At 44.9% G+C, this 14,390-nt stretch overlaps 1 protein-coding gene across 1 annotated transcript in view; it reads right to left on the reverse strand.

Moving 5' to 3' along the window:
* Positions 1-12,281: 12,281 nt before the first annotated feature.
* The window catches only part of WARS2 (tryptophanyl tRNA synthetase 2, mitochondrial), a 42,481-nt gene continuing 40,372 nt past the window's right edge, over positions 12,282-14,390 (reverse strand). Inside the window, exon 6 of the mRNA XM_086464778.1 lies at positions 12,282-12,730. Coding sequence (XP_086320904.1) covers positions 12,282-12,730 — 449 coding nt within the window. The remainder of the gene's footprint in view (positions 12,731-14,390) is intronic.

A 14,390-nucleotide genomic window follows, 5' to 3' on the forward strand; every position in this document is an offset into this window, starting at 1 on the left:
GCGGGGACACGGCGGCGTGATTTTGTGCCGGCTGCGGTGTTCCCAAAACGCCTCCCCAGGCGGGGAGGCCCCGGTTCCATCAGGGCGGCGGGGAAAGGCAGCGTGGGCCGGCCTGCCGGCTCCGGGGAGGCCGTACCTGAGCGCGGCGGCGAGCAGGCTGCCTCACACCTTCTTCCCCCCAACATCCCCCCCATCCCCCCATCCCCGCCCTCTGCCTTCGCCCCTGCGGGTTACGCCCGCACGGCCCGCCAGACCTCGCCTTAGCGGCCCCTGCCTGCACCCACATCCCACAGCCTTCCCGGCTTTGCACCACCCTCTTTTATCTGCGGCTTTACACGTACCTTCCTTCTCTTTTTGTTCCCTTTCTGTGCATATTTTTTTTTCCACACGGGATCTTAACTCTTATTCTTGATCTGTTTGCCATGGCAATTGATCGCTCCGTGCTTAGCCTATTTTCAGCAACAGAAATAACGATTTTCCAGGGCATTTTTAGCTTTGCCTTAAGGATAGACAGGCTTCCTCGGAATCAGCTTTAAAGTGCCCGAGATTTAGTTTAATCTCTCTGCCCAAACGGATCTCCCAAACCACCCTATACCACTGCAGCGTCTTAGAATGTGGAAGGAGTAAAATATGTTTAAATATGCCTTTTCCGGCTCAAAGCTGCCCAGATCGCAAGAATTAGGGGGAAAAAAACTAAACCATATGTGTACAACGCCACATTCCGTATCGCACTGTAAGATAAAGAGCTTTGCAGCATCCATTCAATGGAAGTCATTAAAAAGAAAGCCCAAGAAGATTATATCCGTATTTGGGAGGCAAATCCTTGGTTAGAAAACTTACTTCGGACACAACAACGCTTGGGGAAAGTTTGCGAGGCACAACGCGAAGCGCTGATGTAGCTGCCTGAAGCGCCTGAAATAAAAGCGGCAGAAAAGATACTCGGCGGGGCTGACTCATTAGCACCGGGAGGGGCAGGGGGGAGAGACCCGCTGCTCAGAGCCGCAGGAGCGATGCGCTTACTCGCCCTGGGCACCGCGGGCTCCAGCACCCGGAGCCTCCTCTGAAACATCGGGGGGACCAGCAGGACTCTCCAGGCTTTGCCGAGAGAAGAATAAGAGGGATCAGCGGGATTTAGCCAAGGAGACAAACGCTGTACCCTGCACGGAATGGTGCCGGGCGCTCAAGGCTTCATTTCTCGAAGCGTATCAACTATCTAATTGTTTTCTGTTTTCCTTTTCCCCCCCTAAGTTGGTTTTCGTCGTAAGGAAGTTGCTGCAATTTTCCCAGCTGAGATGCTTGAAAAGAAAGAGCACCGCAGTCCGCCGCTGCTGCCTCTCCCCCTCCTGCCCCACGCACGTTGCCTCCGGGGTACTTTCACGTGAACCTGGGACTTTTAACCTCTCGCTCCTCCCAAAGAGCTCGGACTGCGGGAATGTTATATGACGGGGTGCTCGGCAACTCGCAGATTTCCCGCCTCAGCAAAACCCGCTCGCTTTGGCCGAAATGGGATGAAGGCAATCATTGCCTTGCTTTAAGATCCAGCTCCCCCCCCCCCCCCCCCCCCCCCCCCGCCCCTGAATGGGGACACAGGCGCCTGCAGTTGTGCCCACCCACGAGTTTGGGGCCCGAGGCAGGCGGCAGAGGTGAAGGGCTCCGTATCAGCCCCTCTCCTCCACCACCTCTCCCGCCCCGCCGGGGCTCGGAGACTTGCAATCCTCCGGCCCGGCGGAGACGAGAAGATGCAGGGCCACGAGAGATTTAGCATCACATTGCAAGTCTGAAAGAGGCTCAAGGTTGGGATACGCGGCCAGGATCGGGCATGGCTTTCCAAATCCCGCGTCTCTGCTTTTCTGTCGAAGGCATATTTAGCCAGCCACAGCAGGGGCAGCGGGTAACGAATAAAGCCAAGAGGAAAGGGTCACGTATAGGAGCTCGTACAGCAACAAAAGAAGGCGGGCGTTTTTAGCTGCCGATACATTCATTCTGTCCTCGCTGCAATTAGGAGGATCAGGTGTATGTTGCCCTGTCAATCCTATTGCCCTCTCTTGAAAAGTAATGAAAGCTTTCCCGGGCAGTGTAGCTTCTCCCTCTTTCCCCACGTTACGGAGGCTCGGGTCAATCTTCGTCTCATCTCGTATTTTTCGTGTTTAGGGAAGCGGGGCGGGCTTAGCAAATAACTCCCGATGAGCAGATCTGATCGCGCCTGCACAGTCCCCTCCCGTATGCTTTCAAACCCCCTCGGCCACTGAAATCACCCCCAGCCTGCGGCTCGCTTGAGGGAAAGCGCTGGGTAATAATCGTCGGGAGAGGGACGGACCGAGAGGGGCTGGAGTCACCCTCGTTTCCCCTGCAGGATTTCTCAGATTTTCTGCTCTGAAATCTACGGGAGGGAGAGGAAAAAACGCTTCGGGATGCCAAGATCTCGGGATGGCCTTCAGCGCTGGGGCTCTGCTCCGTGCAGTAAGCAAGCATCGTCCCAGAGGGAGGGAGGAAGAGGACAAGGGGCTCGGAAAGGCGACGCGCAACTCGAGCGCTAAGACGCCTCCCATTTGTTTTTGACGTTTGGGAAGGCTCGGTGGGTGCCCAGAGGCCACAGGGGAGCCCGGGGACACGGCCCAGCCCCTGTGCGGAGCCGCGCAGCACCGCGGCACGGAGCTGACGCGGAGACCTCCTGTACTCACCCCGCAAACAACGGGCTGAGCCGGGCTCCCTGCCCGTGGGAACTAGTTTGAATTGGGAAGGCTGAGCTGCATCTCCTTGTACCCGTGGAGCTCGGAGTCCGCCCCCTCGCCCTGGACAGAGCAGCGGGACACATGCAAAAGCAGCCCCCGGCTCCGTCGTGCCGCGGGAAACCACGGCTGCGGGCTGTGGGGACTTTCTGGCGGCACACACACACACACACACACACACACACGGGACTGGGGTGGGTAGGGGGCGGTGGAGGGGGCGCTGCCCTCCCCGCAGCCCCCGCCCTGAGCCCGCAGCTGCCCCCTGGCGCCCGCTGCCGCGCACCGCGACCCCCGGCCGCCCGATGGGTGACCCCCGCGGGACGCCGTTCCCCCCGCAGCGGGGAAGCTTCTTCCCGGCCACGGAGGCTGAGCAACGCTCCCCACCTTTGGGTAATCCCCGTGACATTTTCCCCGTCAAACCTGTTTTCTCCCTTGGCTGCTATTTTCGGGGTGGGGAGAGGCTTGTAACAACGGCAGGCAGGGGCACCCCACCCCAGAGACACCCACCAGCAAAGCAGATGGATCAGCTCCTTAAAAACACCCCAACAACCCAAACTGTTTTCTGTTCAAGAAATTTAGGAATTATTTTTCCTCTCCCTGTAGTGGCATTACCCTTCTTTTGATATTAGATCCCTGCCAGAGGCCCTTGCTTTCAGGCTGCAGGGAGGAGACAAAGATTAAGGAGCTGCAGTACAGACCGCAGCGTAAGTTTCTTTCGGGACATTTCCAGGCATTCTGCAGCAGAACAAAAAGTATCAAGTTAGAAAGCAATAGCCTACAGGTCTCTCTGCGAGGCAGACAACTTTGACGCTTTCATTGGATCCGTTATTTATTACTCTGGATTGAACTGTCTGCCCTCCAGCACATTTCACTATGTTTATTCATGCCACAAGCACCACTAATAGAGCATCTCAGGAAGAAAAACTGTAACTCAGCACCAAGTAAGAGCATCTTCAACTGGAAGGCTCAAAATGCTCAGCAAATATTAGTTTAGCCTCCCAATACATGCGTAATGAAGCCTCCTATGCCTCATTTTATAGCAAAGGAAGCTAAGGCAAAGCACAGTTAAGCAACTTGCTTAAAGCTTCAAAGAAATAGTAGGTAAAACATGTTTTTAGGTTTTCTTTGTTTAGCCAAAGAGCAAAACTCTTCCTGCAGAAATGATACTAAAGAAACAGAAAACTGCAAGGCAGACAACAAAGACCCAAAGCAGATTAAAAACAACAGACCAAAATGGCCTTGCTGACACACATTTCTTTGTCTTCTACGAAGCTGTGGCAAAACATTCTACAAAGTCGATAGGAAATCTTCGCTATTTATTTTAATTCTCAGCTGCTGATCCTCAGTGGCAGATACATTACACTTTTTTTTTTTTTTTTTTTTTTTAAAAAAAAACAACTAAAGAGAACTAAAATACATATTATCCCCCCCTCCTCCCCCAACCTTCCAGGATCCATTAAATCTTCTCAGGCCACCCAGAGATCTCCCTTGACAACCCACTCATCATCTACTGAAACATCCTCATAAACCACAAAGATGACATTCACACTTCAGCTAATCCATCTCCTTGAAGGCAAGCAGAGAGTAGAGTGAAGCCCTTTGAGTCAGGGCTTTGCCGGCTTAAAGAAGGAAAAAAGTGGAGTTGCTATCCCTGCCAGCATGTGATGCTGGTAAGCAAAATGGATTAAAACAGCAGTGATGCTCACTGCCTCATAAGCCCATTAGAAATAAGCCCCCCCCCCCAAGCACATTTCATCTTCAGTGGAGCCAGAACAACCTGCTCCCACATAGAAGTCAACAATGCACCTGAGTCCAAGATTTTTAGAATCCCAGCACACCCCTGAGCCATTTCTGCAATGGTTATTAAGCACCAGAACAATATTTTTGCAACAAGTCACACCAACACTATGCAACCTGCAGCCTTCATGCAGCCTACACAGTAAATTCATTCACTTCACAGCTTTCTTTTAGGGGGTTCATGTTACTAACATAAGCCAGGAGTGTCACAGCTTGGATCAGTTGTCTCAATGGCAGCAGTAATCCTCTCTCAACCAATGCTTTCCCAAGGTCCATCAAGGCCTTTCTGCTTCATGTGTCAATGCACGTGCCTAGCGAACACACTAGCTCTGGGAAAGAAATGGGTTTAGTCGTTCACATCCAGTGCTGGTGACCAGACAGTAACTCCAGTGCTTCTTGTGAAGCGTTCTTGGTATGATGGGGAGGAGCATTCTGTGCATCAAAACTGTAGTTGAACTGTGGTCCTTTGAGATGCCTGTCCACATGGACTCCACATACGCCCCAGGAATGTAGGACTGCACTTTTTAAAAAGAGATACAGCCATTAAAGCCCAGAATTCACTCTGCACACCTTGCTCCCTGTTGCAAGAAAAAAGTATAACCTATATTTAAAAGCAAGAATCTCAGGATTAACTTTTGATCAGAACAGATGGAAGGCAGGACACGCAGCACATGTGGAGTGGATAACAAGTCTGGAAGAACCATAGCTACCGTAAGGTAAGTACTCACCCTTCTTCCCCCTAAATATCCATACAACTTCAGTTTTGGGGGTTTGCAAGCACTTACATCAGTAACAGAAAGTTGATGAGGGTTGCCTAAAAAGAACGGATGCCACACTGACACTCACAGCCTACATTTGGCCCAGAAGCCTAAACAGAAAATTGCTTTCCCCTATTCTTGCTGCAGGAACATCTGCCAGACAGGCCATGAAGGAATAAATGTGGGCAGAGAAAGCCCCAACCCACTCAGAAAGATCTTTCTTGGCTTGAGTACTCAAGAGGCACTTATTGCGATCTTTGTTATTCATTCAGCAAACATGAACAGAGTTTTGAAATACAGTTGAACAACTGTTCCCAGTCACAATAAAAAGTCAGCCTCACAACATTCAAAATTTTACTTTACTCCAAGAGGAATATGGTTTAGGGAAGGAAACACAAAGGTAAACAGCATGAATGAAGCCAGAGACCACCTACACCGGAAACTCTGGGTAATGCCAGAGAATAGCCTTGTTTGTAAGTTCCATCTGTATTTAGCTTAACAATATGTTTCTATAAATGCTGGGGCATCAGGAAAGAAGTTCTCACCAAAGACAGCAGAGAACATACATCCAATGTTTCCAACAGAACTTTCACTAGTTTTATTAGCACACGACCATCATTTCATGTTGATGGATGACAATAAAGTCACACCAAAAATGAAGACATGCCTCAGAAATCAGACTGATCAGAGAGTCATAGATATAACAGCATGTGGGACAAGTGACACTGTCCATGAAGGATCCTGCCTGTGCTTTGTAGGACCTGAAATCCCCACCTGAACTGCAAGCATGTTGTTTCAGACCAGTTTAAGAGAGCAAGAGAGATCTGGTACCACCTTGCTCTGCCATAACATGTTGTTTCCCACCTGTATGGGTTAATCCAGTAACCCTTCACATTAGACTCATACCGTCTTTACATTGATTGTATTGAGGAAGCAGATGGCTTTACTCCACCATCACATCCAGCCATGTGACTTCCTGTGTCAGCCATACGAATGAGGCTATGACCATACTATCATACCCAGGCTTTTACAAGCACGCTGTTACTACCAAACATTTAATAACTTTTAAATATTTCGGTGCTGGAACTCTTGTCCTGACATTTCATCTTGCAGATACACCAAATATAGCACATCTGGAACAGATTGAGCCTTCTGGTGTGGCATAGATTTTGCTGTTCCTGTCTCACAGCCATGTTGGAGTGCTGAGAGCACGACAGCACAACAGATATTAAGCTCAATGCTTAGTTTCACGTCCACAGGCAGCACGAGACCACTCATGTAGGGGATAATCTCATCTTCAGTCATGGTGTTCTGTGACAGCAATTTACCACAGTAGCAAAATATCTTCCCAGATGTTAAACTGCTTATTGTAACTGGGCACATGTGCTCATCCCTCAGTGCAGGAGGTTGGCATTTGGTTTTATATAAAGTAATTGTGAAACCAAAGCTGCTGCCTAAAAGCAAAATGATCAATGAATCTTCCATTTGCATAATACGGGGGGCTGTTGCACGTAGAATGATTTTTCATCGGCACAAAACAAAATAATCACTTTTCTGTCAAAGCTTCCGCAATATGACCATTAGCACAAGCAAAAAAACTGACAGAAAGGACAGTGGGAATCAGCACAGAATCTTTTGTGACAATAAAGAGAATTTTCCATTACTTCAGCTGTCATCTGGTCACCAAAGGACTACGCAATAGAAAGTTTGTTGGAAATTCAAAGTTTAACAAAAGTCTTCTCTCACAACCTAGTGAGGCAAAAAAACCCCAAACAAAACCACAAAAGCTTTAATTAGATCAATGAATGTCACATAAGATCACAGTTTTGCTTCATTATTTTTCCTGAAGCTAGCTCATGCAATTAGTAAAGTCGCACGATGTAAGTGACTTCTGAAACGATGAGAGGAGATGTGTGGGTCCTTCCAAGATTTTTGATTACACAATAAAGTGATATTATTCTCGCAGCTATTATTGACAAGTTTACCCAGAAAGAAGGAACAGATCAAATAATTTTAAGAAAATGAAATAGTCCAATATAGCAGAAAGAGGGTTTTTGTTTTCCTGGTAAGAACAGGTAACATCTTCCCTGAACAGAAAACCTTTTCCACTAGAATCCCTACCCTATCATGCTAGACTCTTTCTGTGAAGGAATCGGTCATAAACAAACAGGTAGGCAGCATCCAGTAACTCAAATGCCATCAGTGAAAGATCTGTTGTTCTGAACATCTAACCAAGCTGGACCACTGAAAGAGCATGCTCAGCAGGTTCAAGACTCAAACCCACCTGGGTCCGTATTGCAGCTATTGCTAGAACCACACACAGATCCTCTCTGAGTTTTGTCATGATCCTTGAGCTGTAACGATAAGTAGAACATACATCAAAGCAGTAATGAAAAATGAGTCATTCAGAATGGACCTCTGGCTGTCACTGATCCTACAGCAACTACTGAAATTGGTATTGTAGCTTCTCAAAACCAATTTGTTTCGGGAAATCCCCGTTTTGGGAAAACATCCAAAGGCTTCGCATCTGAAGATTAGAGTTGGCTTTGGCTAACAGTTTCCAAACGGATTTCTGCTGACACAACCATCTGGCAAACCATAGACACCCAAAAAGTTAATGTTTCATGTTATAGTAGAGTCCTCAACAAATCAGATGCAGAGTTCCTACATAAGCTGACATAAAGGCTTTCATCAGCAGTATTTACTGCTCTACTGTTGTCAGGATCAGGAAGGCCCTAACCAAGGATAAGAGAACACTTGCTCTGATGACCTATAGTCCCAAAATATTTAGATGCAGGTCAGTCTCCAAGGATCCCATTGCACTGTCCTTCCTTAAACTTTCAGTTCACTCATATGAACTCTGCTTCTTGAATGGAGGCAACCATAATCCTGCTAAGGAGTTTTGCTTGAATTGTTGGTAGATAAACACACACTGAATCAGAACAATGCACAAGGCCTTCTGTAGAAAGTAAGAACCCAGATCATGGTGTTTGAAAACTATGGATACTCCAACCACTTACATCTTTAAGAGTAACAAACAAATTCCAGTATAACGTACAATACATATACACTCCAGTTATCTGAAGCAGGGATACATGCTGATGCTGGAGCAGTGCCAGAGTTAATTTATGAGGCCAGGCATCATCTAGAGTCTCTGATAAACAAAACACTGATCCTGAATCTGAAGTTCCCAGTAAATTCTGTGCTCTAAATTGGCAGCACAGAACTGAGACCCACTATCAGTGTCTTCTTCTAAGTAATGACTTCCTAGAAACTATTGGCCGCAAAGATAAATGTCTCAAATGCATAAATATTTTACTTAATAAGTTATTCACTGTGGAGTTGATGTTCATCTCTAAATGTAAGTGAATATCTTCAATCACCTGGAGATGCTAGGTCTGAACTGCAGATCGCAACCACTATGTATGTACTTCCCATGCACTAAACATACAGGAATGGGAAGGGAGGAGATTTCAAGAATAAGACACAAATTATTGCAGATATTCGAGGAAAAGGATCATTGAAGAAAAGGAAGCTGAAACAAAGAGCAACACAGCAAGGGATAAAGATACCGGATACCTCTCCACCTTCAACTCTTCTTTCTTCAACTAGGAAAAAAGCAGTTGGATCTCTTTCCCATTCGGTTCTGGAATGTCATTCTTACAATAAATTCCACAGCACCACAGGGCACGTCTACACTAGCATTGCAGTTGGGATCAGGAGTGTGCTTCTGCAGAAATTCCCCACTGTCCCCACTAACTGCACTTCAGCAAGCATCACAGAGGAGTCTCAGGGAATATGAACTGGATGAAATTAAACATGAAAATGCATTTCAGAAGTGCACCTACTGCACTCCAGATGTAAACAAACAGTAAATCCCTGGCACACTGGACTAGAGTTAGTGTAAAACAAGCCCTTCTGAAATACATAGCATCAAACCTTCTCCACAACTGTTCTCTAAAAAGCTGCTCTAGCTCTTCTGCACTACTTTGCTAAAGTAAACACTGCCACAGCACACCACCTAGAATGGGTGCTTATGAAAATGTTCTGAAGAGGAAACAGGGAAGTAGAAGAGCAAAGAAATCAGAGTAGCTTGGTATCAAACATTTTTACTGATAGTAGTGAGCACACGTTGCTTCAAGCTCAGCTTCTGCCTGCCAAACTCTTCCCAGATGCCAAGTAAATGGCTCAAGGAATGCAAAGAGGCAGCCAGGCTAGGTCCAGATACAGTTTTAACCTGGATGCCAAGATGGCTAACTTCCAAGAAAAGCCACACTCTAAGAAAACTGAAATAGGCAGCAGATACCTGCAACCATCTACATTACAGTTGTCTCCTCTCAGAGGACTCTAATGGTCATGGTTGTTAGTGGAATTTGGATTATTTCATTGGGCAGACAGAGCTTTTATTTTGAGAATTGCTCCACAGGAACTACTAAAATAAAAAGGCTAAGTCAACAACCAGTAGGTGAACATACTCATCTCACACAAGTTTAACTTTCCTGAAGAAGCAAAACCAGGCATATTTCCTTACTTGAAAGTCAGGCAAGTAAGATTTGTTTGACTGACAGAGGAAAAGGAAGGGGAAAACCCCAATATATTCTTGAATGAAAAAGAGAGAAAATAGTAAACTGGATTGAAATACTGCTAAATATGTAATGCATTAAATCCTACCCCAAAGAAAGGGCTCTTTTGAAGCTTTTCTTCCTGCTTCACCTACACGATTTTCTGAAAGAAATCTAACATATTTGGAAAGACTGCTCAGAACAGTTTGGGTAACAAGCCATAATTGCCTGTTGATGCCATCCCCTCCCCCTTTTTTTAAAAATAAATTGCATTGAAGACTTATGAATACTACTATTTCTTCTTCAATGCAAAGGAGGTGTGTTGAATATCAACTTTATATATTGGGTGATTTGAGTATCAGGAAGTGTAAAGATACCTTGAAACTACGATTCATCTTTTGAATACATGCTCCTATCTTTGCTAGTGAAAAAAAGAGGAACAGGTAGAAACTAGATACATTGAAGATTTTCAGTATCTCTGTGAGCACTGTGTTAGCTTCTCTTAAGGCACCTATTGTGCGACCTTTGCACAAACCAACCCAAGTTAAAAAAGTGTCACAGCAAACACTTTATGCCAAGCCAGTAAGCAGTGGTAACTGTGCCTTACTTTTCTGTCTTAGTTCCCCTATAGACTAATGCTGCTGTTAAACACTGACAAAAGTTTTGTAAAATTACCTAAATGTGCACAGTTCTAACTGTGTCCTTTCCTAATCTGCTACAGCTAATTTGAAACCAGGGACTATTATTGAATACACTTATTCTTTCCAGAGGACATTACACTGAGTTTGGTTTCCCATCATCCTGTTTCCATCCACTCTGCTTCTCTAGCCTTGACTAACTTTAGAAACTCTGTCATCATCAAGTTCTTGCACAGCAGTTCTCTTCCTCAGATCCCTAACAAATAAACACAGGTCTCAGTACAGATCCGCAGACACTCAGTCCACAACTTCTTGTTTTGCAAAATTAAGTATTCTTTCTGAAGGACCTCACTATGATAATTAACTGAATTTAAAACCAAATAGGTTTTTCAAACAAACAAACAAACAAAAACTGCACTACATAGAAGCTCCCTCAGTTTTACTGAGTCATTTAAGACGGCAGTCCTTCATGACAAATGCCACAGGCATATAATGGTTATGAGCTGCTGGAGTATAGGATGAACTCAATTTACATTACACTATAGCAATTTCAAGCATAGCACCATTAAGTGCAATGATACACTTTAATATGCTGGCACAGGACCAGTAGGGCTTTCATTACCTTTTAACATGTACTACTACTCTGCCTTTGGAAAAGGGTGTCTCCTTTTGGCAATTCCCCTTTGCCACACATTCCCCAACAAATGCCATCGTCCATGGGTCCCAGTCTGTGGGCCTAAGATCAGCACAGGCTGACACCATTCTCCCATCACTGAGCTTTCCTGAGGCTCAGTAGTGAGAGTTCATAAAGATCTTTTTAATCCCATTTAGGCTCTGACCTCAGCACGATTTTCTAAACAAGTAATTTTGTAAATTTTACGGAAAGTTCTCAGATTTCTCAAGCTAAGATTTCTTTCACACAGGATTACATCTTTTCCCCTGCAACTTTTCTAAAGGAATCCTAGATTTCATGCTGAACTGAAAATCCTGGAGGTCCCTGCTAAACCGAACAGCAGGTGGAACAGGAGCAGCTGAAGCACATGTTGTTTCTCACTGAATTACCTTAGACCTGACCAGCAGGATGGCACATGTGGCAGAAGCGAAATTCAAGTCCACTCTCTGGATTCTTTGAAATGACTATCAAAAAGGCCCTCTAGCACAGTAGTCACAGGGAGTTTTAGAGTATGGATATCCGTATCCATAAGACACACTGACTCACTTCACACAAACTAGATGCAGATACAAAAATCACATTGAGTTTGAAGACATGTTAAGGAGAAGCAGTAAGTTCTCTCTTCATCACCCTGAGCATTTTGATTTGTAAACTGGTGCTTTTATTCTGGTAATCCAAGAACACATTCAACCACCGTATCAAAGCCGAATAACGACAATGGGATGAGTTGTCCATCTGTACATGCACAGCTAAGGATGATCTTCAGAAGGTTACAAATCTTTCTGCTAGATTCTGATCACTTCACCTGTACCTCAGCTTCTTGCATTGGTCAATGGAAAAACCCAAAACCTTATTTGGGCAACCTTACATTCTGCTTTTGCAGGATTTCTTTGTGAATTTTGATTGCTTCCACTCTCCCCCTTTGACTAGACAAGCTCAATGCTGGTTCCACTGGATATACCTGGCTTCATGCACATTTTTTAATGCAAACACCTTCAATGTCCTACTTGGATTTTCCAGGAAAAAAAAAAAAGTTTTTGTTTCAAATCAAAATGATTAAGAAGATACAAATAACAAAATGTCTGTCCCAGGAAACAGAAGTCCTGGCAATTACTCAGCAGTTTCTACTGAAATCCCACCAGTCGTCTTATTTCTTGATAGATGGGGGCAGCCAGTTCTCTGGCTTTCTCTGCTCCATCCTCCAAAACCTTTATCAGATGTGATTTATCTTCCTGGAGTTTCTTGATTTCATTCCTGATAGGTGCAAATTTTTGAATAACCGACTCTGCTACCACCATTTTGTAGTGAGCAGTGTCAAGACCAGCAGACTGGTGCAGCACTTCTTTGATGCTAAGCCCTGTTACTGCAGCATGAATGGACACCAGGTTGGAGACACCAGGGCGACCGGCTGGGTCGTAGGTTACCTCAGAGGTAAAGTCAGTCACAGCTTTGCGGAATTTCAGCACTATTTCGTCAGGGCTGTCTGCTATGTTAACAGTAGCTAACTTCTGTGGGTCTGACTTGGACATCTTCACTGTTGGATCTCTGAGAGATTTTATTTTCTTTGTTGTACCTTAAAAAAAAAAAAGAAGGACCAATTATGAACACACATAGACAATGGTTTCTTATGACAATTGCTAAGAACACTTTGCAGCAGCACAATGAAGCTCTCTGTTTACCCTTGGTTAAAAATGAGTTGCGAGCACAATTGTGTAAGCTCCTATTTAGCCCTTATGCCCTCCCTGTCCTTCTAAGCCACCTTTATCCTCCCATAAACTAAATGAAAACCTGCTCCATTTCTCCCCTCCTCACTAAGTAGAAACTTCTGCTGTGACACTTCCTAATATTTTCTGTGGCTACATGCTGATTTTCCCCGAAAACTGTCTCCTTCCTTGTATTCTTGGCACTGGGAACAAGTTACGTACAGAACATGGACTGCACATTACTGAAAGGTTCTGTAACAGTGGAGATATGCACTAAATCCACGGGTAAAAAAAAAATCCCAGAAGAGCTAACCTCTTTACTTTAGGAAACTCTTCCACTCAAAAATCTCTTGGCAATTATCCCAAATATCAATAAAGACAGTTATTAAAAGTTGCCCAACTGAACACTAATTATCTCGGTTAAAGGGAAAATCCTGTTCAGATAAGAAAGGTGTGGGTATTGTACAAACTACTAAGATATACGTGTGTACATGAAATAGATGAGTACCACTGGTGAAATACTGCAAAGCAATTTCTTTAACAGCATCAACCTAAACCATTTCAGTCTTTCACCAAGAAACACCATTCATTGAGTTCAGAAAGTATCACTGATCTAGAAAGTACTCACATCAATTGTTTTTAGACACCTAATACAGCCAACTAAATTACCTGCATACTCCTCATAGATGGTCTATGTACTCAGTGAAAGGATATGTTCTTCCAGGGTACAATTCAGACCGCCCCAGAAAGTGCTCTGTTCTGAATCATCTTTTGGAAGAGTCTGTCTCTTTTCTGTAAACCTGAAGGAGTCCAGGTAATCTAACTGCCTACAGCTAATGAGTCTGAATAGTTACCCTAACTCCTCTGTTCATCTAGGATATTTTGTTGGTTTGCCTATACTTGTGAACTTACGAAGGTACGCTTTTCATGAGGAAAGTGAAGAGTGTTTGTTTGTTTTTCAAATTGAGCATTTTTATTTCCTGGGTAACAGTCTCACCTGCACATAGGTTACACTCAGCTCCTCATTACAGTGCTTAGTATTTAATTCTTCGTTAGGAACTGCAGAGCTTGCAATACCTAGTATTCTCTATGCTCTGCTCTGGGTCTAACACCATTTTTGTCACTAAGGTTTGAAAACTGAGAAAGGTTTATCACTGCCTGTCTTTTCTAAGGTGAGAGCTCCTTGCCCTTTTGGGGGCGAAGGTCTCTGCTGTGCATTCCTCTACATTACTTACAACAAAGATGCAATGCTTCTTCCTTGCCCAATTCTTCACGTTTCTTAACAAACATGCCATTTGCGCCATCTGACTCCTCCTCACCCCCCGGCCTATGACCTTATAGCTTAAAAATGGCTGAGAAGATTTTCCTTATAAGTCTCCCCAAGTCTAAGATCAAAACCCAAAAGCCTAAGCTCTGTAAGAGACCCTTACTGAAATATGCAAGTATATATTAAACACACTTAAAAGAGTTTCAAGCACTGTACCAATACACCCACAAGCTGTTTAGCATGCTTAATGTAAACATCTACCA

The sequence above is a fragment of the Leptosomus discolor genome, chromosome 1, assembly GCF_034619465.1.
Source record: "Leptosomus discolor isolate bLepDis1 chromosome 1, bLepDis1.hap2, whole genome shotgun sequence".
In the NCBI taxonomy this organism is placed as follows: domain Eukaryota; kingdom Metazoa; phylum Chordata; class Aves; order Leptosomiformes; family Leptosomidae; genus Leptosomus; species Leptosomus discolor.